General features: G+C 38.5%; 1 protein-coding gene across 4 annotated transcripts in view; it reads right to left on the reverse strand.

The window, feature by feature from the left end:
• Positions 1–12,566: 12,566 nt before the first annotated feature.
• mllt3.S (myeloid/lymphoid or mixed-lineage leukemia; translocated to, 3 S homeolog) overlaps positions 12,567–26,969 on the reverse strand; it is a 119,048-nt gene continuing 104,645 nt past the window's right edge. For all 4 annotated transcript variants that reach the window (XM_018243755.2, XM_018243754.2, XM_018243757.2 and 1 more), the window contains 4 exons: positions 26,063–26,156; positions 20,480–20,551; positions 18,136–18,207; positions 12,567–13,836 (listed from right to left, as the gene is read on the reverse strand). In XM_018243755.2, the coding sequence (XP_018099244.1) occupies positions 13,705–13,836; positions 18,136–18,207; positions 20,480–20,551; positions 26,063–26,156 (370 nt within the window). In that variant the 3' untranslated portion in view covers positions 12,567–13,704. The remainder of the gene's footprint in view (positions 13,837–18,135; positions 18,208–20,479; positions 20,552–26,062; positions 26,157–26,969) is intronic.

Genomic DNA, 26,969 nt, shown 5'->3' on the forward strand with positions numbered 1-26,969 from the left:
TTTCCGAACTTTCAAATGCTCACCCACCTGTTTAAAGAAGCTTATTTAGACTTCCGGGGGGCGGTCCCAAGTGATGGCCGCGTTTTAATGCAGAGCTCCTGTAAACTGCAGACAAAAAAGCAGCATCGCACCCTATTCCACCGAACCCACAGTGGGTGCCTCAGGATAAACAGAGGGGAGAAGTCCTCCTAGGAGTTGCAGCTCCCCCTCACCTCTTTTGCGTCCCCGAAGTCCGCCCGTTGGGGTGTCAGCCTCGTGGACCCGGACCGGCCGCAACGCAGCGCTGGTGTGTAGGAGGAAGGCGGCTTACCTTTCTGAAGTTGGCTGCAGTCACCGAACGCTTCACATTCATCACACAGTGAGTCCGGTCGAGGGAAGGCGAGCACAGCGGGAGGGGCACGTGATTCCCCTATAGGCCTCCAAGTGTGACAGGGCCTCAGGCGCGCACACTACCTCTTGCGCAGTTACAAATAAGGAGCACGGATTCTCTTTCCTGCGCTCTCTCCCTACTTTCAGTGGTTGAGCACCGAATCTCCCCCTATAAATAAAACAGTGATTGAGTGGGGCTGCGCCGCTGTGGTGGACTGGAATCCCCTGATATGCGACTTAAGCGGGTTTGGCCATATGTTCCTAGCAGGTAGCCACTTTCCACATTCAAGTGCTGGGCCTTTCTCATGGAACTACCGCGCCACAGGCCTTCTCAGGCAGGTATCACTGCCCTGTAGTGTGGTGTTAAAGGCCAAGTTGAACCCCCTGCTATAGCCTATTACTTTGCTGGAGATTGCAGAGGAAGCTAAGCCGGCCGCAACAGGAGTAAATACATTATTGTTTTGATGATGGTCTTTGGTACACTGGCTTGGAATTTGGGATTCCGCCATACTATGCACTCTCACTCTCTAACTGATCAGCTTTTGGTTGCGTAAGAGAAATTATGTGGTAAAACGACACTCACGCCCAGGCTCTCACTCCAGGCAATGTCTTGGGCCACACTTTAGAACCCTACCAGGTGCTCCAAATTCTACTCAGTATTAATACGGCGACACGTTTTGGTACCTGTGTCATAGTTATGGATAAATATCTGGACAGTAATGCAAACATGCCACCAAAACCAACTAAATCCACTAGACCAAAAGATGCGAAAAAATCGACAGGAAACTTTCAACAGGAGTCTGAATCTGATTTACAACATCCATCCTCTGGACTACAAATATCATCAGCAGAAGACCTGGTACAGATCCTTGGTCCTTTATTGGATAAAAAATTGGCTTCCATAAAAGATTCCATTTCCGAGGTTCTTCAGGAAGTTACCAGCCATTCCCAAAGATTATCGGAAGCAGAAGACCGTATATCGACTTTGGAAGATGAGGTGGGCAAAGCGCAAAGTGTCATTGATACACAACAGAAAGAAATCACCATCTTGGCGGAGAAACTTGAAGACCTTGAAAACCGTAGCAGACGGAATAATTTGAGAATTGTTGGAATTCCAGAATCGGTTAAAGGTAAAGATCTGGAGAATCTACTATTGATTTGGCTCCCTGGAGCTCTCCACCTACCAGCATCACCTCCGCCTTTTCAGATTGAACGTTTCCATCGGATTGGCCCCCCTCAAAAAGACAATACAACCCGACCAAGACAAGTGATCTTCAGAATACTAAACTTCGCTGACAAAATTGGACTCTTGGACGCATATCGGAAAACAAAAGACTTGCTATATGATGGTCACCGCCTCGCTATTTTTCAGGACTACTCTGCTTCTGTTTCCGCAAAACGACGGGAATTTTCACCTATCTGTAAAGTTCTCTACACAGCGGGTTATAAATTCTCTCTATTGTACCCGGCAAAGTTGAAAATTCTTAGCAAAACTAACGATAAACCGCAATTCTTTGAGAATCCAACTGAAGCACGTGTATATGTTGACACCTTACAAAATGCACAGGAGGGTTGACTATGTTTCCTCTGAAGACCTTTTACTGAGTATCGACGCCGCTGGCGACTTTAGTTTCCTGCTGAGTTGCATTTTTGTTCTTGGTGTTTGTTTCGGAGAGGAGCTGTACTACTCGGTGAACTTTGTTTCCGGTCCGGCATCATTTTACATCACAGTTTTGTTTATACTACACTTTCTAGGAATAGAACTATAATCTTGATATCCTTGGACAATGATGCTACTTGGGATGATAGAGGGCTATATATTGGGCCTTATGGCCTGGACGGAAAACGCCTTTTTGAGACTGTTCTACGAACTTTAATCCCGATCCGGTATCATTTTACATCGTAGCTTTATTCATTCTACCCTTTTTTGGAATAGGACTATGGTCTTAGTATCCTTTGGAAAACGACGCCACTATTCTCTATTTGTTCTTGGGACGATAGCTGGCTATATATTGGGCCTTATGGACTGGACGGACAACGTTTTGTAGGACGTTTTCTCCTTTTCTCCATCAGCAGGACCGAACCTCTTCTGGTGTTCCGAGGATTTTTTCTTCTGATTTGGCCAATTTTTCTTTTTCGGTTGGATTTTTCTGATCCGGATATTTCCTTCTCGAAATACTGTTTGTATAAACAAAAAAATTTTCCTTACTATATAACCTTATGCTTGCATGTTGGTCCTCCCTGTTTTATATCTGCTTTAATATCTATCTGGAGTGACCTAGGGCGTGTTGTGACCGCACGGCCATGAGGCCGCCATATTATTTCAGGTTAAATATTTTGTTTAATTGTTATTGTTATGTTTTTTGTGTTTGCTTTTGGAATTTGGAGACCATTGTGTTTTTCGGAGCAGGATACTTTCCAACACCTCTGCCTTACCCCGGATCCTGGTCTGCTCGCTGGGACAGCCAGACCGGACCTCTTTCTATCTATAGGATTCATGTTTTCCAAAAACAAGGCATAGGTTAAGTTAATATGCCCTTTAATCAAGAAGCTACTAACTCTAGGCGAGATGATGTCCTTGAGACTATTAAGGTAATTTTATGGAATGCTGGGGGTTTAAATACCCCTATAAAAAGACGTAAAGTATTAGACCATCTTAGACGTGACAAAGTCCATATAGCTTTTTTACAGGAAACACACTGGCGCAGACGTGACACAATCTCTTTAAAAGATAGATGGATTGGCTCTGTCACTACTGCCTCATACACTTCCAAATCTAGGGGTGTGGCGATTGTCCTACATTCTGCTCTGAATGGCACAGTGGGAAAAATCTTCAAAGACAAACTGGGCAGATATCTCATTATGGATGTGAATATATATGGGAATAATTATACTCTGGTTAATGTGTATGCTCCTAACACTGAAAATCGATCCTTTTTCGCAGATCTACTTCAACGGTTAGACTCCTGGGGGGCCTCAAATTTGATCATTGGTGGTGACATGAATACAGTGTGTGATCCCTACTTGGATAAGTCAGGTACCTCATCCGCACATCCTTTAAATAGAATCAAACCACTGAGTTCCCTATGCGAACATCTCCAAATACAAGATGTTTATAGATATCTATATCCAGACACTAGAGATTATACTTTCTTTTCTGCAGTTCATAATTCACACTCAAGGATAGATTACATTTTTGTGTCTGCCCATCTTTTAGCCTCTATTGAAGATGTTGGTATTGGTAACATTGATACCTCAGATCATGCCCCCGTGCGACTTACCTTACGTCTGTCGGTACCCCAACCTTACTCGCACAATTGGAGATTCCCGACTTACTTGTACCATAATGAAGACTTTAGGAATTATTTAAAGCAACATTGGGCCAATTATATTGATGACAATTTAGCTCATTGGGATGATAAAAACTTGTTGTGGGCGACAGCCAAACCAGTGTTGCGAGGTCACGTTATATCTTATTTGATTAAGCGGAAGAGGTCCTTTAATGAAAGGTATCGGTTGCTACAGCGGGAACTTACACAGGCTTATAAAACCTTTAAGTCTACAAATTCGACGACGGCAAAGAAAAAATACATTGAGTCGAAAACTTTATTTAATACTTTATTGGCTGAACAGTTACAATACAAATTAAGTCACACGGCTAATAGATACTATCGATGGGGAAACAAATCGGTGAAATTGTTAGCGAATTTGGTCAAACGGCAACAGTCCAATACCTTTATTCAGAAACTCCGTACCCCTACGGGTTGGGCTCGCACTACGCAAGACATTACCAAGATGATGACGTCCCATTTTAGAGAGCTTTATCAGCGGACTCTTGATTCCCCGGAGATTGGCCTTAAGTTTCTCCAAGACGCTCATTTGCATAAGCTTTCAGTTCAGGATAGGGAAATTCTAGATGCACCTGTAACGGAATCAGAGGTCGCAATGACTATTACTAAATTTAAAAACGGCAAATCTCCGGGTCCAGATGGCTTGGGTGTGGAATTCTATAAATTGCTCTTACCAGAAACGTCCCCTTTACTAACATCTCTATATAATGAAGTCTTACAAGGAAATAAGTTGTGGGATAGAGCAGCGGAGGCTAGAATTATCTTATTACATAAGGAAGGAAAAGACCGTACAGAACCATCCTCTTATAGACCGATTTCCCTCCTTAATCAGGATCTAAAGATTCTGACGAAAATAATGGCTAATAGACTACAGCGCATTCTTCCCACTTTACTTACCTAACCAATTGGGCTTTCTCCAACATAGATGTCCAGTCCAAGCCATTAGGAAAGCAATCGCTGCTATCTTCCACTGTAATCTAGAAAAAAGACATCAAGGACTGCTAATTAATCTGGATGCGGATAAGGCATTTGATAGGATCGCTCACATGCATATTAGGAGACTTTTAAAGTTTCAACATTTCGGACTACATATGTTAAATTTATTCAAAGCATTATATGACTCCCCCCAAACTTTTCTCACAGTTAATGGCTATAATTCGGAATCATTTGAAATTCAACAGGGTACTAGACAAGGCTGTCCTTTATCCCCTCTGCTGTTTAATATCGCCTTAGATCCCCTGATAAAACATCTGCTGCGAAATGAGACATTCACGGGGATTCCACTAGGCCACACTAGATGTAAAATAGCAGCTTTTGCTGACGACATCTTACTATTTGTTAATGACCCCCGTGTGGAATTGCCTACAATTTTGGAAACAATTGAAACTTTCAGCACTTTTGCAGGGTTTAAGATTAATCTAAACAAATCGGAGGCGCTAGATCTTGGGAACCGTGGTATGGCAACTAGGACTCATAACTTCCCTTTTAAAATAGCGGACTCTCACATAACATATTTGGGAATTCGGCTACCAAAGAAGCATACTGAATTATATCCGATCAATATTCGATACACTATAGATTGCATTCAGCAAGAGTTAAAATCTTGGGATAACTTAAACATTAGCTTTCTAGGAAGAATTCACTTGATAAAAATGATTCTATTCCCAAAAATTCTCTATAAGATACAGATGTTGCCCTATAGTATAAAACCGTCAGATCATAAAAGGTTGCTTAAAATGTTTCGCTCCTTTATTTGGCGGAAAAAGAGGCCCAGGATAAGTATGTTTAAACTACAACAAACCAAAGACAAGGGTGGAGTTAATTTTCCGAACATAAAAGAATATAATGAGGCATCATTACTTAGGTTTGCAGGTGATTGGATACATAACAGGAATATTTATACTTCAACGGAAGTGGATCAACTTTTGTCAGGCGGAGTGTCTCTTAATGTGCTTCTTCACTCTCCTCTAAAGGCTGTTCCCCAGGATATGATTGAACACCCCCTCTTTTTTGATACTTATAAAACCTGGACTGCAGTAAGACGCAGACATAACCTAGCTCCTCATCACTCCGTATACCTGACATGGCTTGGTAATCCGACTTTCCCAGCAGGGGAACATAATAGAACTATTTTTGACTGGCAAAATCAAAATTTAAGATTGGTAAAGGATGTCATTGGTGAGACCTTTACTATCCTGCCACGTGACATACTTATTCGAAAATTCCCCTTTCTCTCCGACGATTATTTGCTTTCCATTCAAATTATCCATTTCGCTACTACAGTTCTTAAACATCTATCTCAGGCGGATAGAGAGAACCCATTAAATTCCTTATGGCCAAAGACTGACTCACTCAAAACTACATCCCAGATATATCGGATGATTCGCACCTCTATACCTGTGGAATCGACTGATACCTTTTTATCTAAATGGGCCTCAGCGCTTCCGCAACTACATACAGCTCAAATACTCCAATATCATGCTAAAACTATGCGGGTATTGTCCGCGAGTAAATACCAAGAAATGTCATTACAGCTTTTACATCATTCCTATCTTACTCCGCTAAGACGCTTTCGCATGGGTGTTCTAGACAATGACAAATGCCTCAGATGCCGTCAGTCTCGAGCTGATCTAATCCACTGCATTTGGCTCTGTCCTGTCATACAGGAATTTTGGAAGAATGTACAGGGGTACTGGAGGTCTCTGACGCATCACTTAACTCCCTTTAATTTGTTATGGGTACTTTTTGGGATTCCCCCTCCACAGTTAAAGCTGTCACGGTCAGAGAGACGTTTAGCAGAAAGGCTAATGGCAGCTTCTAGGAAAACTATCCTTCACCATTGGCTTTCCCCTTCAGTACCTCCACTTTCGCTAGTTAAACAAAATTTTCACTACATCTTCCACATGGACTGGTTAGAGGCCACCACAAATAAAGAGAAATACACAGAAGCCTTTTTTTCCACTTGGATGACATACATATCCTCCCTCCCCACCCATATTAAACATTTGACGATCTACACGTTTCGGAGTACCACGTGGTTTGATACTGAACTGTTATGCAGCAATACTGTGGTACAAGAAACGGATCAATATATACGGAATCTCCATAGCTCACAGACACAGAACCACCAATCACCCCCCAGGAGTCACCACATCAACAGACTGCTATCTATAAATAATGTGTAAGCGATATGGAAGGCATTTTGGGTATGGGCTTGCATATCTTATGTCTGTTGTTTGCTGATTATGATAGAGATGTGTGAATGTCTTGCTCACAGTCTATATCCTGTAATTTTCTGTGCTTCTCCAAATTCCTCTCAGATTATTTTCTTGCTCTATTTGATTTTGTTTTGTTCTCTGAAAAATAAATAAAAACAGTTGTTAAAAAAAAAAAGAATCTTATTTAATGTTCCTTAATTAATCAATCATTGCTGTATCATAAATCACAAAGTTGTTTCTATAATCCTAATGTCTCAATTGTCTTAATTTATTCCCCGTTTCTTATAAACCAAGGTAAAGCACTGCGTTACTTGTCGGCGATATATAAATGATGATGATGATTTATGTGAAAAAATTATCTTTATGATTAACAAATAGAGATGAAATGGTTTCATGCATGTCTTAATCTCCATGAAATCTCAATCTAAATCTATTGCAACTCTTATCTCTATGCACTTGTAATCTCTCCTATTCATTCACTATTTATTTTTATGGTAAACTGACAACATCTCCTACATCTTACATAGCAGCATTATGGTGGGTTCATTTATTGCACTGCAATGGTCAGTTTCATTTATAATACACCCTCGAACACATAGAGGGATAAATACCAAATGCCATATATATTAAGTCCAAAAAGTGCATGGCAGTATAAATGCAGTGCCAATTTACATGTTTAATACCACTGTTTTTATTGGAAATATGTATGGGTTGGTTTGGGGAGACTTAGCCTCTCCATGTATTAATTAAAATCCACCTATGACCACAATCTTGCTATTTCACTGCCTTCTTTTGTTTTTTTCAAAATTTAACCCACATCTTTCTCAGACTTTGAACAATATACAACAGCCAAACACTTGATTTGTAATATGCTTATACTGTAGGTACAGTAGATAATATTGTCCTCTTGACTAATAAGTAAATCAATAATATAAGGACATTTTCTCACCCTTTTAGGGGCAACCTGAAAAAAACTTTCTCCATTTCTTTCCACCCTGTAGACCAGCCAGTTTTTGTATCTGAGCCTGCTGGTGGAGACCTTACTGCTTATCTATAAACACAGGGTAATGGCAAAGGGATTGCTGTAGCTGTGACCTATTATGTTTACCATCCATGTTTCTATAATTGAGCCATGTCAGGTGTACAAAGCTTTTCAACCAACTGGCATGCTTTACCTAGAGAGTCCCTCAGATGTTGCCAAGCTGCAGATAGGCTGGTATACTGCAGTCCCTGATGTTACTGTTCCTCCAGGTTGCACAAATTCATTGGGACTGATTGTTCCATAAGAATCAAAAGGGCATTACTGGAAGGAATGCCTCTCTCATTAGTGAAATATAGTTCCTTTTCTCTAGAGTGGTCTAAAATTCCAATAATAATTTTTTTTGTCCCAGTTGCTTTCTAGTCCTCTCTCTGCTAACCACCCCCTCTTAGAACAGATGCCCTAACTTATTCAATGTATTTCCACATTCCTCCCTTAAATGTATCCTGTCATCGGAAAACATGTTTTTTTTCAAAACACATCAGTTAATAGTGCTACTCCAGCAGAATTATGCACTGAAATCCATTTCTCAAAAGAGCAAAGAGATTTTTTTATATTCAATTTTGAAATCTGACATGGGGCTAGACATTTTTTCCATTTCCCAGCTGCCCCTGGTCATGTGACTTGTGCCTGCACTTTAGGAGAGAAATGCTTTCTGGCAGGCTGCTGTTTTTCCTTCTCAATGTAACTGAATGTGTCTCAGTGAGACATGGGTTTTTACTATTGAGTGTTGTTCTTAGATCTACCAGGCAGCTGTTTTCTTGTGTTAGGGAGCTGTTATCTGGTTACCTTCCCATTGTTCTTTTGTTTGGCTGCTGGGGGGAAAAAGGGAGGGGGTGATATCACTCCAACTTGCAGTACAGCAGTAAAGAGTGATTGAAGTTTATCAGAGCACAAGTCATATGACTGGGGGCATCTGGGAAATTGGCAATATGTCTAGCCCCATGTCAGATTTCAAAATTGAATATAAAAAATCTGTTTGCTCTTTTGAAAAATGGATTTCAGTGCAGAATTCTGCTGGAGCAGCACTATTAACTGATTCATTTTGAAAAAAACTTTTTTTTCCCATGACAGTATCCATTTAATAGAATACTGTTCTAAATCCTATTCTGGGTTCTATGAGTGAAGCGACAGACAAGGTATGGGGTAGGAAATACTCGTAGTAGGGAATGGAGCTCCCAAATTAAAAGGTGTACGTTTCAGCAGACTGAATGGCATCTAAGGGTTGTAGAAAACTTACCATCCAAACCGCATAGCTTTGAATAAAAGATATTCATTAGTATACAAGCCCATGACACTCCTAAAAGAATTACATTTATTATAAATTCATAATGTCATATTTATATTTAAACGTAGAGTTTTCTTTTGCCATGGCTAATGTTAGTTTCTGGGATTGAATGAGCAGAAACGGCTTGTTTCACTGACATATGAATTGTGGTTTATTATATCCATGACATCAGTTGTGAAAGTTCAAGAGAGTCTTGATGTGGCAAGGTGTTGATTATAGAACAACAGCTCCATTGTCTAGTAGAGGTTGCTGAGGGGACTGAGTACTGAATATCATGCACAATGGCAGAAGTAATACTATTTTAATATTATTATATTATTTTAATATTAAGTATTTATATTATTTAATATTGTAGTGTTGGCAGGAGTCTGTTGTATGCCCTCCGCCTGTGCTGGAGATGGGAAATGGTTCCTGTGCTTAGAAGCTGTTTTATGACGTTTTTGTAACTTTGGCCCTCACTTTGCTGTGTTTGTCTGGCATATCTCGTCATCAGGGGGAGCCGTGTGTGTGTAAGCATACATTATACCTAGTATTAACATATGAGCAGGTAACACTGGGGACAGGAAAAGCCTGTGTGGTCGTGTAGCTGATGCACATCTTCTTTAAACCTGCCTTCAGAGAGGGATACTGTATTTAATGGGATACTGTCATGGGGAAAAAATTTTTTTTTCAAAATGAATCCGTTAATAGCGCTGCTCCAGCAGAATTCTGCACTGTAATCCATTTCTCAAAAGAGCAAACAGATTTTTTTATATTCAATTTTGAAATCTGACATGGGGCTAGACATTTTGTCAATTTCCCAGCTGCCCCTGGTCATGTGACTTGTGCCTGCACTTTAGGAGAGAAATGCTTTCTGGCAGGCTGCTGTTTTTCCTTTTCAATGTAACTGAATGTGTCTCAGTGGGACATGGGATTTTACTATTGAGTGTTGTTCTTAGATCTACCAGGCAGCTGTTATCTTGTGTTAGGGAGCTGCTATCTGGTTACCTTCCCATTGTTCTGTTGTTTGGCTGCTGGGGGGGGAAAAGGGAGGGGGGGTGATATCACTCCAACTTGCAGTACAGCAGTAAAGAGTGATTTAAATATACCAGAGCACAAATCACATGACTTGGGGCAGCTGGGAAATTGACAATATGTCTAGCCCCATGTCAGATTTCAAAATTGAATATAAAACAATCTGTTTGCTCTTTTGAGAAATGGATTTCAGCGCAGAATTCTGCTGGAGCAGCACTATTAACTGATTCATTTTGAAAAAAATGTTTTTTCCCATGACAGTATCCCTTTAAACCTAGCCATCCTGTATAATGATATGATGGCATTGAACGAAATACTACATGCATCCATTTTGGTACTAATTTTGAATAGACCATTGGTATTGTCCTGTACTTAATATGGATATACCTGGCACTAGATTGAGCTGGTACTTCTAGCCACCTGATCAGGTGGGGTGATGGGTAAAAAGAGCTTATAAACACTTTTTTGTATACTTCCCTAAAGGAAGGATCCAAGTTATTCCGAAACATGTAGTGCATTGCAACCCTTAGGCCAAGTTGTATCCATTATTATAAACAGTGTTATCATGTATCCAATTTTTTTTAATATATTTCATTTTTGTACTGCTTCTATAGATTTATTGAAGTAAGGGAATAATAATTTTGTACTGCTTCTATAGATTTATTGAAGTAAGGGAATAATAAAATCAGGGCCTGGACAGGGTGGTTGGGCACAACAGGTAACGTGGTCAGCTTCGTCGCTCCAAACCCTCACGCAGGTCCACACGCAATTAAGCACATACAGATGCATTCTTGTGCAAAAGCAAACAGGCGCAGGTGCACTTGCTGGACTAACTTGTATCTAGCATGTATGTGACATCATTATTAATAATATACATCCCTGATGATATGAGACAGCAGCTTTCAGATTCTCCAAACAATATGTTATTGATAACCCCCAGCTGTGCCCAAGTACTTGGTACACTGCTGAATTGCTACAAATGAATACGTCAGTATAGGTTATTGGTTTCGATTTTCATCAGACTGATTGCATCTGTTATATCTAGCACAACTCCTCAGACACCAAATATAGAGTGGCAACTTTAGGTAGAAGAGATCTGCATAATCTGTGTACATCATTATGTATAATTAGCAGAACTGTGTAAGAGATATACATGCCTTCATCATGTGTCAGCGTAATGTAAGCATAACCAAGCATTTTATATCATATACAACGTACAGGGCATCTAAAGTCTAGCAAAAATGATTTACCATCCTGTCTCTGTTATATAACGTGTTAACATAGTAAGTTAGGTTGAAAAAAGACACACGTCCATCAAGTTCAACCTTTTATAACTATATATAACCTGCCTTACTGCTAGTTGATCCAGAGGATGGCAATTGGACCAGTCCCTGGATCGACTTGTACTATGTTCTATCTTCCATAACCCTGTATTCCCTCACTTGCTAAAAAGCCATCCAACCCCTACTTAAGGGTAAGGCCACACTGGGCATTTTAGGGAGATTTGGTTGCCTGGTGAGTAATCGCCTCATCTTTGCGGCAAACAATCTCCCCAAACGCCTTCCCTCACTCTGCGCCGGCTAAAATGAAAAAACGTCGGCGCTAATCACACATGGCAAATTAATTTTCCGAAGTCGCTCGAAGTTTCCTCGTGAAGCTACTTCGGAAAACAAACCGCTGTGTGTAATTAATGCCAGCGTTTTATCATTTTAGCCAGCGCAGAGTGAGGGAAGGCGTTTGGGGAGATTGGTCGCCGCAAAGATGAGGCGATTAGTCGCCAGGCGACCAAATCTCCCTAAAATGCCCAGTGCGGCCTTACCCTAAAGCTATCTAACGTATCAGCCTGTACAACTGATTCTGGGAGAGAATTTCACATCTTCACAGCTCTCACTGTAAAAAAAAACCTTCCAAACATTCAGGCAGAACCTCCTTTCTTCTAAATGGAATGGGTGACCTCGCATCAGCTGGAAAGAGCTACTGGTAAATAAAGCATTAGAGAGATTTTTATATGATCCCCTTATATATTTATACATATTTATCATTTCACCCCTTAAGCACCTCTTCTCCAGCAAAAACATCCCCAATTTGGCCAGTCTTTCCTCATAGCTAAGATTTTCCATACCATTTATCATGCCCTTCTCTGTACCCTCTCTAATTAAATAATATTGTATTTGAGCACTGGAGACCAAAACTGTACGGCATATTCTAGATGGGGCCTTCCTTACAAGTACAGTGGAAGAATAATCCCCTCCACCCGTGAATCCCTTTAATACAGCTCAATTAGAATGTTCAAGGAAAATGAATTTAATTTCCAAGTAGAAAAAAAAGTTTACATTAGTGAACCATAAACAAATATATAACATACAGAGAAAAAAAAATACTAACTTTGAATGCCACTTAAATGTCCATAGTAACAATAATTAACAACCGCCATCAACAGACAGCGGAAACTTGTAATAAATAGTTCCAAATAAAGAAATTTCTACACCATTTCTTTAGACAAGAATGACAGGGGGGAGGGGCCAGGGTGCTTTTCAACAAAGAAACTGTTGGCTGCTGTTACTCTTTATATATATATATATATATATATATATATATATATATATATATATATATATATATATATATATATATATATATATAAAGACACAAACATACTGATTAGACAAACAATGTTGGATCCAGATCAGCTCAACACTTTTTGCCAAGACATCCTACTTACAGTATTTTTCTAGTAAGGCTACGAGTCACATAATGCTATTTGGTGCATTTGTTTGTTGCTGTTTTTGAAAGACTGTTCATTTGATGATTTAATTGAGACAAATACCCTGAATTAGGCTAACAGTAAAACTGAGCTTGGTCCGCTTTTTTTTTTTCCTGTGTCTATATTTCCTAAAAACAAACCAGTGAAAACAGTAAGTAAGTGTTTGCTGCTTGGCTGGAAAAACTTTCCTGCAAATACAGTCACTTGAATTCTGGCGATGGGTTGCGCTCAAAAAATGGAGCATATAGTGGCTTGAAGCATATGGTAGTGTCATTCCACAATGACTTTTGGAATACATGTATGCAGTAATAAATAAAGCAGTCACGTAGTAAGGCAGTGCGTGAATAACATGCATACGTCTTGTGGAAGCCACGAAACGTCACATGATACCGAACACATTAATTTAGGAAATAACATTGTATGTCTTTTTTAATTTCAAGGTTTTCCAGGTTTAATCTCAAAAACATAGTGAGGAAGGATAACTTTCCGTGTGTCATGTTTTATTCTTTCTTCATCTGTGATCTCAGGAAACAACAAAAAAAGGAAAAAAAGTAGGCAGAGGTTTTCTTTATCCATTTTTTCTTGAGAACCTGGATCTATTTATGTTATCCTGAACAGTTCAGTATTTCTTCCTGTCCTTAAATTGTCCACACAAGGCAGGCTCAAGAAGCCCCGGTTGTTTCCAGGTAGCTCTGTAGTTTACGGACTGTGGTTTTGTCAAGGGAACAAAGGTCAAAGTCAAATGTTGTATTTGTAATATGGAAGTGTCCTGTTTCTTCTATTAGATTCACTATCTGAAATGAAGTAAAAAAAACAAAAAAACAAAGAACTTAGATTGACCTTCAAAACAGAAAATGCAAAAATAAGATTCAAGAAACTTTATTTTCAATACAGCTATACACCTGTTACAGCATATTGAAATCACATTTCACTTAGATACTAACCCTTAACTGTAATGAATGCTGAATACTAATTAACATTTGTTAGATCTAATTTTCTTTGATCATATGCAAACAAATATGTTATGAGATGATGATTAGTACTGTGAAGCAGCCAAATACATTAAACGCTTATATAAAAAAGTATATGATCTTAAGGACAGATATTGACATTTATATACTGTACAAGCCATGTATGTAAATACTGTTACTGTTAATAATTGAAAGAAATCAGTTTGCACAGTTCAAATACTGCTAACACAACAAAGATGTGAGCTCTAGACTCTCCTTTCACTGGACTTGTTTAAATTACAATGGAAAACTTTTATGGGCAAAAGCTATTTTTAACCAAGGTAACATGAAGTGAAGATGAAAGGGAAAGAGCAGGATAATTATCTGGCAGCATACATTGCTTTTATACTATACTTTGTTTACTTAAACAGCAATAAAATCAACATTCGAACAGCAGATTTCTAACAGATGGGAAGTGACGCTATCAGTTTGATGAAGTTCCTTCTAGATTTCAGAAGAGGGTATTTTTGAGTTATCTGTATTGCTGTCATCGCTTGTCATTATTGTGATGTAGCAATAATGAATTATGTGCCATAATAAATCAGTCATTTTCTATGAAATTTTAGTGCAACTGACAGTTGTGGTCCAGAAACTGCAACAATGCTTTCACAAAAGTAAAATAATTGTTTACTGTTGGTATTATATCTGTTGGTCACATGTTCTATGCTGCACTCATGAAGCCAAATAAAAGTTAACGAGTAATAATAAAAATATTGTATTCACATTTGGAGCACAATCTAAACATACTTAAGTCCACCTAAAAGCTATAAAGTGCATTGTGCAAATGTGGGTTCTATACAGGGTTGCCACCTGGCCGGTATTTTACCAGCCTGGCCGGTAAAAATTACGGTTCATCCCAATGTTATTAATAGGGAAAAATGATAAATATATAGGAAGGCCAGTATTTTTTTCCACAAAAGGTGGTTACCCTAGCTGTATACTGAACTTATAATGGCACCAGAAACAGGACTGTATCGATGAGCTGATGTGGCCCTCACCCGTCAGGAAAATTAAACCTGTCCAACTGATTTCTGGCCGAATTTTGTGTATGGCCACCTTTACTATTGTAGTTGTTTGTATAAAGAGATAAAGAGAAGGAGGTAGATAGATGTAGAATGACACAAGTAATGCTGCCCATACACAGGCCAAAATAAGCTGCCGATTCTCCCCCTCCAGACCAAATTAGCATCTTACTGGCCGATGAATGGGGCTTCCCGATTGAAATCAGTCAGGTAGGTTAGACAATTCAGTCAGGCAAGGATTGCAAGGGCTGAAACATTGCATAACTATGCCCAGAATATTCTACAAATAAATCCCCTAGACAAGGGAAGTTTTTTGCTGTGATCAATTTCAGTATGTATTTTGCTCCTGAAGTGGTTAGTATCACTAACACTATCACAGGGTTTGAAAAGGAGTACAGTGCTGCATGTTAAAAAAAAAAATCCACTTTTCTCCAATTTACTTTTTGAGTAACACAGAAAATTATTTATAGGGAAATATAAGACTATATTAACTTGCTTTGTATTATTTTTGCTCAAAATTTGACTTTACTTTGTTTCTACATGAAATACTTTACACTGTATAAAATATTATACACAGTATCTGTGCTTGCGCTCATGTCTGTGCTTCTTAATACTGCCTAGGGTAGTAGTGTGTTATGAAAAGACTGCGGGTTAATAGAGGTTAAGTGTAGTCTAAAGGTGGCCATACACGGGCAGATAAAAGCTGCCGACAGACCGTGTCGGCAGCTTATTGGCCCGTGTATGGGGGCCCCCGACGGGCTTCCCCGATCGAGATCTGGCCGAAAGTCGGCCAGATCTCGATCGGATGGGATTAAAAATCCCGTCGGATCGCGGCCGCATCTGTTCGTTGATGCGGTCCCGCGATCCGACCGCCCGTTTGGCGAACGCTAGGATCCGATCGTTGGGCCCTAGGGCCCATGATCGGATCAGCCCGATATTGCCCACCTCAAGGTGGGCATATCGGAGGGAGATCCGCTCGTTTGGCGACATCGCCAAACGAGCGGATCTATCTGTGTATGGCCACCTTTAATCGCAGACTTTTCACTGTTATGTCTTTGGCGTATGCAATACAGAAACAAAACAAAAAAGAATTTTTGCACAATTTGGACTATTATTGTTCTAAAATAATCAAATACCTCAAAACACTTAATTACATTTCCATTGTGAATGTCCACAGTTCTACAAATATATCACTGATTCCAGTGACGTTTTGATATTGTGTAAAAAAAACCCATAGTCTAGTTCTCTGTGACATGATATTGCATAAGTTTCCATAATGCTAAAGTGTGCTATTCATCTGAGACGAAGTGTGACCTTGTTTTACACTACACTGCTTGGTTTCATACACGTGAGACTCATTCAAGCAGAAAAATTGGAACCGTTCATAAATATAGGGTATAGTGACTAACAGTGAATTCTTGTTTACAGCTTTATTACCTGACATTCAACACGGAGTACTGAGGATTTAATGGTGATCCCCAGGGATCTCATTATTGTATTACATAGACAGTTTTAAATTACAGCAGAGAATTAACATTCAAGCATGGCTGTCACTTAAAGAAAAAGAGCAGAATGCCCATAGAAGTATTTCCTGCTGGGAGTGGAAATGTTTATGGTGTGTGTGTATATAGAAAGTGAGTCAGGCATAAAGCTGTTATCATTATGATCTTTATTCATTGTGTGTCCTTTTCTAAATACAATTTGGGTTTGGTATCTGTATTTCAGAATGATCACATTTGTTCGCTTTGAGAATCTGGTGAAGCTGTATAGTTCAAACCAAAAATAGCTAACTGCATTGGCTAAATGAATTTGTTCAGTATAGTCCTTCGAGATAAGACTGCATAATGATCTACAAATATTATTTAGACACTCCCTTTTCCTTTCCTTGGAACATTTAAAGACAGTAAACTGGCACTGAAATTGGTGTAGTTGGTTGAATTGTGTTAGAAACCTGAGTATAATGACTTCACTGCCTACACAGCTTTATAAAAATGTTGCTTTTTACTGAAAAATTGTAAGTCTTTCCTGCTTTTCACACTGCCTTTATAAAGATATATCCCTATAAGCCAGTTATTCAATGTGTGATTTAATGAAAACAATTCTTTGTGAAAATCACTGCTGCCACTCAGTTGGTTTAAGGGTAGCCTCCAAAAGAAACTAATGAACCCCTGAGAAGATAGATATACGAGTAGCACTTACTAACAGACAATAATTAACTTCCACGCACCTCTCCAAACAAATATTGGAAAACAGACTTCTGTAGTCAGAAAGTACACATTCTATATCTCAACATAATGTTAGGTTGCTTGGGGATTATGCCTTAAAGTATGAAATACATGTATGCTCCCCTACAGTCTCACCCCTATTTGTCCTGATGTGTGCAATACAGCTTTCTGGGTAATAAATCCCATACCTGAACTACAGGGAAGTTTTATGGTCAATATAAAAGGGTCTCAAAAGATTTTTAATGCAGTATGACATCATTATCTTATTATAGTCTGGCCCACAATCATGTGTTATATTGGATAATAAGTCCTATTTATGGAAAAAGTAAGGTACGGGTCTATTTGGCAAATTACTTTTTTTATTCTGGAAAATGTGGTATTTATTTCATCAACCCTATTAGGAGTATTTTATGGTGTTAAATCTGAGCCTGTGTGCGAGTTCAAATGTAAATGACTAAAACTGAGGATATGATGAAAGCACAAAGCAACATTTGAAAATGTGGTTATTAGTAGATCTGCCTTAATGGGGAAAATATGTTAAATTAAAGATACACAAAATGTTCCTGAGAGCGGTGGGTCTGGTGAACGGAACTGAAGCTGATACTGCAGCTGTAATGAAAGGCACTGAATGTTTCTGTTTGAGGCTAAGCACAGATGTACTGTGTAAACTCTGACAGCATGACAGCTGAGAAAAAAAATATTATCAGTACAAAAGCAGCTAGTTTTGTCTTAGGTGCCCTTTCCTCATAGTGTTCAGTGAGGACCCCATTAACCATTCCACAGTGGCCAGTGCATTGATCTCAGTTATTCCTAGTAGTTAGCACCATTGTTAATACCTGCTGAAGTACATGTCTTTCTCTTAGAGTCATTAATCTTCGGTGAAGCTCAACTAATTCATCTAGGTATGCCTGAAAAAGAAACAAGTATTTTATTATCCTAAGGCTGAGAGCACACAGGTGTAAAGACCCTAAAGAGACTAAAATTAAAGGAACAGTAATGAACCCAACCATAGTTTGTACTTCATTTTACAATAGTAATATAAACTAACTAGAAAATGAGTCATACAAAATAAAATTGCTTCCCCCTGCCAGCTGTGGATGAGAACAAGCAATAAAAATAATAACAATTAATGGGATAATAAAACTGATGGAATGTTACACGTGTATGCATGCTGAAACATACTGTTTTATAGGAGAGCTATATGTATCTTTCCTTTTACATCTGTTAAACTAGGGATGCCTCCATCTGTTTTTGTTTGTGGATTGTGTGAATTGTAAAGTTGGTTCTACAGCTGAGCATATTCACATACAACCACTTGGTTATTAAGGTTATTGGACCCCAGGGCCAACCATCAACCCATAATAGTTGCCTATGGAAGCCCATTAGATTTCAGCATACACTGGCCTAACCTGGCAAATCCCTGGTCAGATTAAGGAAGGCAAGTGAAACACCCCCATACATAAGTAAGCAGATAACAGTGTGGCCATGATCAGAATGTATTACTCTAATCAATCCAGATAAATAATATTATTATTCAGTGTGTACTCTTTAACATTTCCAGTCAATGCATTTTAATTTATGTTGTATATCTTGTGTTTCTCACTTTCCCAGACAGAAAAAAATAATATGTATTATAAACACATCAAAGTAATGACCTACAAACACTTGTTTCTGTCATCCTTAGCAGGCCACAACATTCATTGATATTTTAATATCATTAATATATTTTTGCAAATCAAATTACAATACAGTTACATGTCTAAAATGGCTACATGGAAAGTATCTATTACAGATCAATGCAACATAACACAAAATAGTACTGAATGTTTCTCCTAATGCACCTTAAAATTTGCTCATACTGGTCCAGTCCTGTTAGTCATAACCCTGTGAATACCCAGGTGGTATAGAAACTAGTAGCCACAATCAGAAGAGCTCTGAGCCCATTTCCCACTTTCATTCTTATGGCCTCCCCTGTAGCCAGTATACAGTGAATAGTGGAAGAGAGGCCAGAAGGGCCTTAAAGTATTTGGGACGACTATGATCACTGTTTTCTTTCCAATACCTTTTCACCTGAAGGCCAATATATTGTGTTTTCAGAAAAGAAACACGTAAAGTACAGCATTACAGTCTCCTGTAATCACAATAGGCATTTCTTGGAATCCATAAAGTTAGAACTGCATGAGAAATGTTAACCCACCTAACAAATGATAAATAACAATAAATGACCAAATGTTGGTAACTAAATGGAATAGATACAGAATGATTGGAATTTTGTGTAATTTATACTCTAAATTCCTGCAAAATGTGGTTGGACTTAAAGGGATACTGTCATGGAAAAACATGTTTTTTCCAAAATACATATGTTAATAGTGCTGCTCCAGCAGAATTCTGCACTGAAATCCATTTCTCAAAAAAGATTTTTTTATATTCAATTTTGAAATCTGACATGGGGCTAGACATTTTATCAGTTTCTCAGCTGCCCCAGTCATGTGACTTGTGCCTGCACTTTAGGATGGAATTACTTTCTGGCAGGCTGTTATTTCTCCTACTTAATGTAACTGAATGTGTCTCAGTGGGACATCGGTTTTTACTATTGAGTGTTGTTCTTAGATCTACCAGGCAGCTGTTATCTTGTGTTAGGGAACTGTTATCTGGTTACCTTCCCATTGTTCTGTTGTTTGGCTGCTGGGGGGGAAAGGGAGGGGGTGATATCACTCCAACTTGCAGTACAGCAGTAAAGAGTGATTGAAGTTTATCAGAGCACAAGTCACATGACTTGGGGCAGCTGGGAAATTGACAATATGTCTAGCCCCATGTCAGATTTCAAAATTGAATATAAAAAAATCTGTTTGCTCTTTTGAGAAAGGATTTCAGTGCAGAATTCTGCTGGACAAGCACTATTAACTGATTAATTTTGATATAAAAATTTTTTCCCATGACAGTATCCCTTTAAGGACGGTCATTCCTAAGAGCTAACAAATGTAATGTAATGGTATATGAATATTTATGCAAAATCCGAACATTTTAATACACACAATAAGCTAGACCCGCACACAATATCACTCTGCTTATTTATTACAATTTAATAACCCTGTGATTATTCCAAAATAGTAATAATTCATAAAAACAACATGTTATAACTATACATTTCTGTAATCATGTTGCTCCAAAACAATTTACCTTGTCACAGTCCCCATTTTTGATCTGTTTTTCAGACTTGCTCTGCTTGATGGGGCTTTTCACTTCTAGGATCTGCAGCCCAGGCAATCATATGAAACAAAAAAGAAGAAAAACAGGTTTAGAACAAACAAATGATCTAACCTACACACTTTTATGTTGGAAAAAGAACACCATGTAGCGTCAAACACTTTTTTGGCTGACTGCATTTGGATTTAATGCAAGGCATCGCAAATGTAACCTTTTAATGAAAGTACTGTATGTAGAACTGACCCTATGGCTAATGCCAGACTGCTTTTGCTACGAAGCGAGATACATTTGTGCCAATTATGTCACTGCTAATGAACATGTCTGCAAATATAGTACTGATGCTGACTGCTGATAGGATTGTGCGTTTTAATTAACAAAAGTACACGAGACTCCACTGCAGATTCAGTTTAACAGTTGGTGAAATAATAGATAAATTAGTACAAACAGGCAGTACCTAAAATATACCTTAACCGTTGCCACATGTATATTGTGGTTATTATTATATCCCAGAAATAGTGAGTTTAGATAAAGGGACACGTTGAACGTATAAATGAGATGGCTCACTAGCTATAACATATGGAAGAAGGAAAGTTGTTAAAATGACAATAATAATAATAATAATAATAATAATAATAATAAAATGTCAAAGGATGGTAAGAGGGATAATTTCTACTACCCCTGCCAGGCCTAAGAATCAGTCAGTGAATGAATGAATGAGTTTTCATTCCTTTGAATTTAGTTAGAGGGACTACAGCTAGATATTCAAAACTACCATAACTGTGTGTTGCACATTTCCAGTCTAGCCTCTGGTGGGACTGATAAAGGCTCTTGACCTCTGGTCTCTTACTTTATGGTTTCTGCCAACTAAGCTGGAATTTATAGCCACATTATAAAGTTACAACTGACATCTTGACAAATCAGGTCACCAGTCCTAGGGGAAGCAGCCATTATTCATATTTGGGGCAGCACACACGCACACTAATTATCCTGATGTGTCGATGGGGTTCCAGTTCCAGTTAAAGATAATATAAAATTCAATAAACTCTATGTAAACAATACATATAAAAATCTATATGCCATCTGGGAGTCACACTATACAATGAAATCAAGACCTCACACAGTCTGCACAAGATTTCATTATTGGCATTTATGTAAATGTCATTAATGCTTTAATGGTTGTATTTCTAATATTTTTTTAGATGTATAGATAGATATGTTTGGTAAATTATTTGCAACCGTCGCTTCTTTATTTATTACAAATACCTTTTTTTAATATTATTTCTATTACTGCAAGACATCAGATTATTTAACAACAATTTCCAAATGATAACAAACCCCCAGAATAGACCCTACCAGGCTCACATGCCACAAGGTACAGAGTAGGACAGGCAGAGTATGGCACACACAGGGAGCATAGGGAAGTCAGACTATGGCACACACAGGGGGCACAGGGCATGCAGAGTATGGCACACACAGGGAGCATAGGACAGGCAGAGTATGGCACATACAGGGAGCATAGGGCAGGCAGAGTATGGCACCCATAGGGAGCATAGGGCAGGCAGAGTATGGCACACACAGGCGACATAGGGCAGGTGGAATATGGCACACACAGGGAGCATAGGGAAGGCAGAGTATGGCGCACACAGGGAGCATAGGGCGGGCAGAATAGAGCAGGAGAAAGGGAAACCTGTCTTCATACAGCAGTTTGTCTGAAGTGTGAACAGGTGAACAATATGGGCATTTTCAGTCTGGGTCTGAAGTGTGAACAATATAGGACTTTAGGGGTGTAAACAATAGAGGTTTTACATGTGTGAACAGTGCAGGGGGGATTACAGGTATGAACAATGCAGGAGTTTACTGTCTGTATTTGAGGTATAAACAATGAAGGGGACAGTTAATCTCAGGATTGATACCTTTTAAATCTTACACAAGGTAAGGAATCACAGCTGGCAAATTTACATGTGGGGGCCACACAAGGGGGGTCGTAGGCCAGATGTGGCCTGCGGGCTGCCACTTGGACAGCCCTGCCCTAGAACATAATGAAACCACAGCCATACTTCACTGTAGGCAAAGAGCTCTGCACAACACAGGGCCCCTATGGAGGGTGGCACAAAAGACGCCTATGTTAAAAAAAGAAGCACAGCGTGGAAACACATTTAGGCTTGTGTAGAAAAAAGATGAAGCATTTTAACCAAAGTTCAAAGCACTTAAACTGCCCATACCTTAAAATATTATAAACAAACAAGGGGTTATTTATTAAAGACCATTTTTTGTGGTCAGACTTTTAGAGAAAAAAAAACAACTCTTTTTTTTGTGATTTATTAAAATCTCAATAAAAAAGTACCTGCCAAGATAATGTTGAAGTCAATGGTAGATGTCCCGTTGACATTTTGAAGATATCCTGATATGTGTTGGGTTTTGTATAATAAAAGATTTCATAGTTTTCAGGCGTCAAACCCGAAAATCTTGTATGATACGGATTTTATTGAGTCTTTTCCCACAAGAAAGTATCGTAACCATTTATTGATAAAAAGGGGGGGGGAGTCTGTGCAGATTTGGTCGGAGTGGTTTTCAGAAAATAGTGAGAACATTTTGGATTTTGATAAATAACCCCCACAATGTCTGGGATGGATGTAGTCCAAAGACCAAAAAAAGGTGCATCATTTTGAATTGCGCATTATGGCGGGTACAGAGTTACTATGTAAAATGTGAACAATTAACTTATTTCACTGCTGAGCTATTTCACTTGGGCCTTTAAAGGGGCTCATTCAGTTGGTCTTATGTAAAATGTTGTACAAACACTTCAGTAAAACTGAACTTCAGTAAAAACATCTCGGATTCTACAAACTGAAAGTAAACCATGATAGTCTGTCTGGGGGAGGGGAAGATATGGACTCCTGAAGTATTTGCAAAGGCCAATTAAATAACTGCACTTTGATAAAAATTTCAAGGGAAGATGCGTTAAGAAGTGATGAAACCATTGCACTGCTCTACAAATATGCTCCATAGCATTTTCTGTTGTTTAACCAAAAAATAAATATATTTCTATAAGATGGCTTGCTGACCCTTGCTAAGACCTTTAGACCAAGGTTTAAAAATAAGACCAAAAAAATAGATGTAGAAAATGACCTAAATAAACCATTGACAGTAAGAATAGAAGCTTTTTTAATGTATATTGCATAGATGTTGCTGTCTTGGTTTTAGCTTGTCAAACACTCTCTCACATGGACGTTACATGTTATAGTCATCAAGAACGATGGAAGACCCAGCTTACTGTACAGTTATGTAATTAATTTATATGCTCTTCGTGTTTGGCATGACTTGTCAGAGCATCAAATCAACCAAAGCAGAGCTGGTGAAGTTCTTTATGAACAAAGGAAGGATCTGAACAATATGCACAAATAGTTCAAAAGATCTTAAATGGAGCTCACATAAGCTTATTTTAAAGCAAACAAAAAAAAACCCAACATATAAGTATAATAGCTTTAATGAAATAATAACCTACAGAGATCATGGCATTATTTCCCTTCCATTGTAGAATTGTTTCTCATAGCATGCCAACTATTAACTGATAACATATAAATGTATTTTGCTTTTGTTATGAGTCTGTGGATTAATACAATGTACTTCAGTAAATTAGACCTCTATGTAGAAACATAATAATGTTACAGTATATACCAGAGCACTTTGCTTTAATTCAGCTGGAAGAAGAACCCTTCGGAAACTACTGACCTTTTTGTGAGAGACCATAATAAAGGAAATGCAGGGTTCTATTCATTTATACAGCAAGATAATTTGCCATTTAAGTGCCCACCAGCATACGGGTGGAGAACACATACGGGTGAAGCCCAGTAATGTTGTTTTAGTATATATTAAGTCCTGTTCTGAGCTGCCTCTACTAACAACTACCATTTTGTATATTCCCATGACTAGATAATCTTAGAATCATCAGACTGCAGCTGCTCAAAGTTTCAGTCATGGTACTTGCTGAAAACAGACAGGCTGCGTCTAAAATGCCATCTCTGAACTTTGGCTGCTACCCGTTACATCACAAAGTTAAGAGCATCATTTAAAAAGTTGCTATATTGTTTCACAGAGAGATTATGATAAATTAGGTGATCTAAAAGACACCAGGTTTAATACAGTATTCGGTATTTGCTTAAGTTATGTCAAATATTTTTTAAAAAAAAGCAAATTGCAGATCTTAATAGGAAGCTGTCATAAGGGTGTGACATTAAGGCTACAGTACAACATAGCAGATCATTGCATTGGAAGATTAGGTTGAGGGTACATGTCGTTTGCTACACTTCTCGCCACATAATGAATTGTAATGAGGTGGAGGATGCTCTGAAATCAGCGCTACATTTAAAACAATGGCTTCCGCTTGTGTGCGGACACACAGAGCCTAGTGGAGCGGAGATCAGGTCGATCTCCGCTCGGCCTATCCACACACAGGTGGATAATGTTATTTTAAATGCAGGAAGCGCTGATTTCAGAGCAAGCTCTCCTCTTAGATAGAAAATAATTCTTAATAAAATGTTGTACAGTGTACATGCATTTTCTTTTTCACTTCTTTTAAATGCCTTACTATTCTGAATCCCTCAAACCTGCACTATGAAATTTTAGCTGGTTTCTGAGGTCAGAAATCCTGTCAAAAAAAAAAAAACTCAAAAGGTTTAGACTTTTGGCACACTGGCCACGTTCTTCTCTAAGGAAAACCTACGGTGGTCAAAATGCACTGACTTGGTCTCCTTTACATACAGAGTAAAAGACAAAATATTGTCTTCAGAAGGGGTTTTTACAGTGAGAGCTGTGAAGATGTGGAATTCTCTCCCTGAATCAGTTGTACAGGCTGATACATTAGATAGCTTTCAGAAGGGGTTGGGTGACTTTTTAGCAAGTGACGGATCACAGGGTTATGGAAGATAGCTCATAGTACAAGTTGATCCAGGGACTAGTCCGATTGCCATCTTGGAGTAAGTAAGGAGTTTTTTTCCCCTCTGAGGCAATTGGATCAGCTTCAGGTGGGGTTTTTTGTCTTCCTCTGGATCAATTAGCAGTTAGGCAGGTTAAAATAGAGTAAAAAAGGTTAAGAGATGTGTCTTTTTTTCAACCTAACTTAATATGTTACATCATATTAAAATTGATTTTAATGTAGAATCCTCTAGATTCTGCAAAGACATACAATATAACCATCTTACTAATAACAATCATATACACTTAGTTACAAAATAGATTTAACCAAGCATTCTGAGTGCTATACTATGAAAAAAAAACTTGTGTGGGCAGCCAACTTGTTTCCATTTCTATTGTACAGTTAATAGATTTGTGGCTGTATCAAGACCTTGATGTGGAAAAAATGAGGCAAATGGTTGGTACTGTGACATTGTGTAATAGAAAACACATGGTTTACTGTATGTAGAGTGGTAATGGTTTGTTCATGTGGAAGAATGCATCTTAACACAGAACAGAGCAAAGATCTACATAATTCACAAGTAACTTTTGGTTTTGTAAGCACAATGCCTGTAAAACACATTTAACACAAAAACAACTTACCTGATTATTTGTTTTTAACAAAGTGGGAGGCTCATTTCGCAAAGGAGAAGAAACAGAACTACTTTCGCTGTTGCTCCCATCGCTGAGGCTAATCCTGAAAACACAAGTACATATTAGATGTTCTATTATTCCTATCATCAGCTCACATCTTGTATGACTTGCACTACCACCACTGACATAATTCCAGCTGGGTACTATATAGGTCGCTATAAAAATATATTGCATAAAACAGCTCATATGTAAAACTCTGCTTCATGTAAATAAACAACATACTTTTTAGTAGTATGTGCCATTGTGTAATCATAAATAGAAAAGCCATTTTAAAAAATAAGGGCCGCCCCCCTGGGATCCTACGATTCACACTGCACACAAACAAACTATACATATTTGGTTACATGAGCCAATTAATGGACAAAGTTATGTCTTTTGCTTCCACACTTCTTCCTGTTACAGTTAGAGCTGTAGTATTTCTGGTCAGGTGATCTCTGAGGCGGCACAGTGGCTATAACAAAATGGTGGTTTAAGGCAAGAGATGTAAATGGGCAATATTTACTTATATATACCAGTAAGATTCTTTTAATATGCCACTTAATTTGATATATACTATCTGTTGCTTAAGTATTCATTTTGGGGGTATAGTTTTCTTTAAGGAATTATGGACAGAGACAGGCATTTTTCTCGTGTCCCTATGGCCAACTATGCACCCATAACTGCTAGTTTAATAGCACAGATACAGCCTTACGGACAAAATAACAACAAAAGAATTAACTAAAATATAATGTATTGTTGCCCTGCACATGTAAAATTGATCTAGAGTCTACTACTAGAGTCTATATAAACAAGATGTTGTGTAGCAAGGAAGACAATTAAAATAGGGCTTAAAGGAGCAGTAATACCAAAAATATAA

Source organism: Xenopus laevis, chromosome 1S (genome assembly GCF_017654675.1).
Source record: "Xenopus laevis strain J_2021 chromosome 1S, Xenopus_laevis_v10.1, whole genome shotgun sequence".
Taxonomy (NCBI): Eukaryota; Metazoa; Chordata; class Amphibia; order Anura; family Pipidae; genus Xenopus; species Xenopus laevis.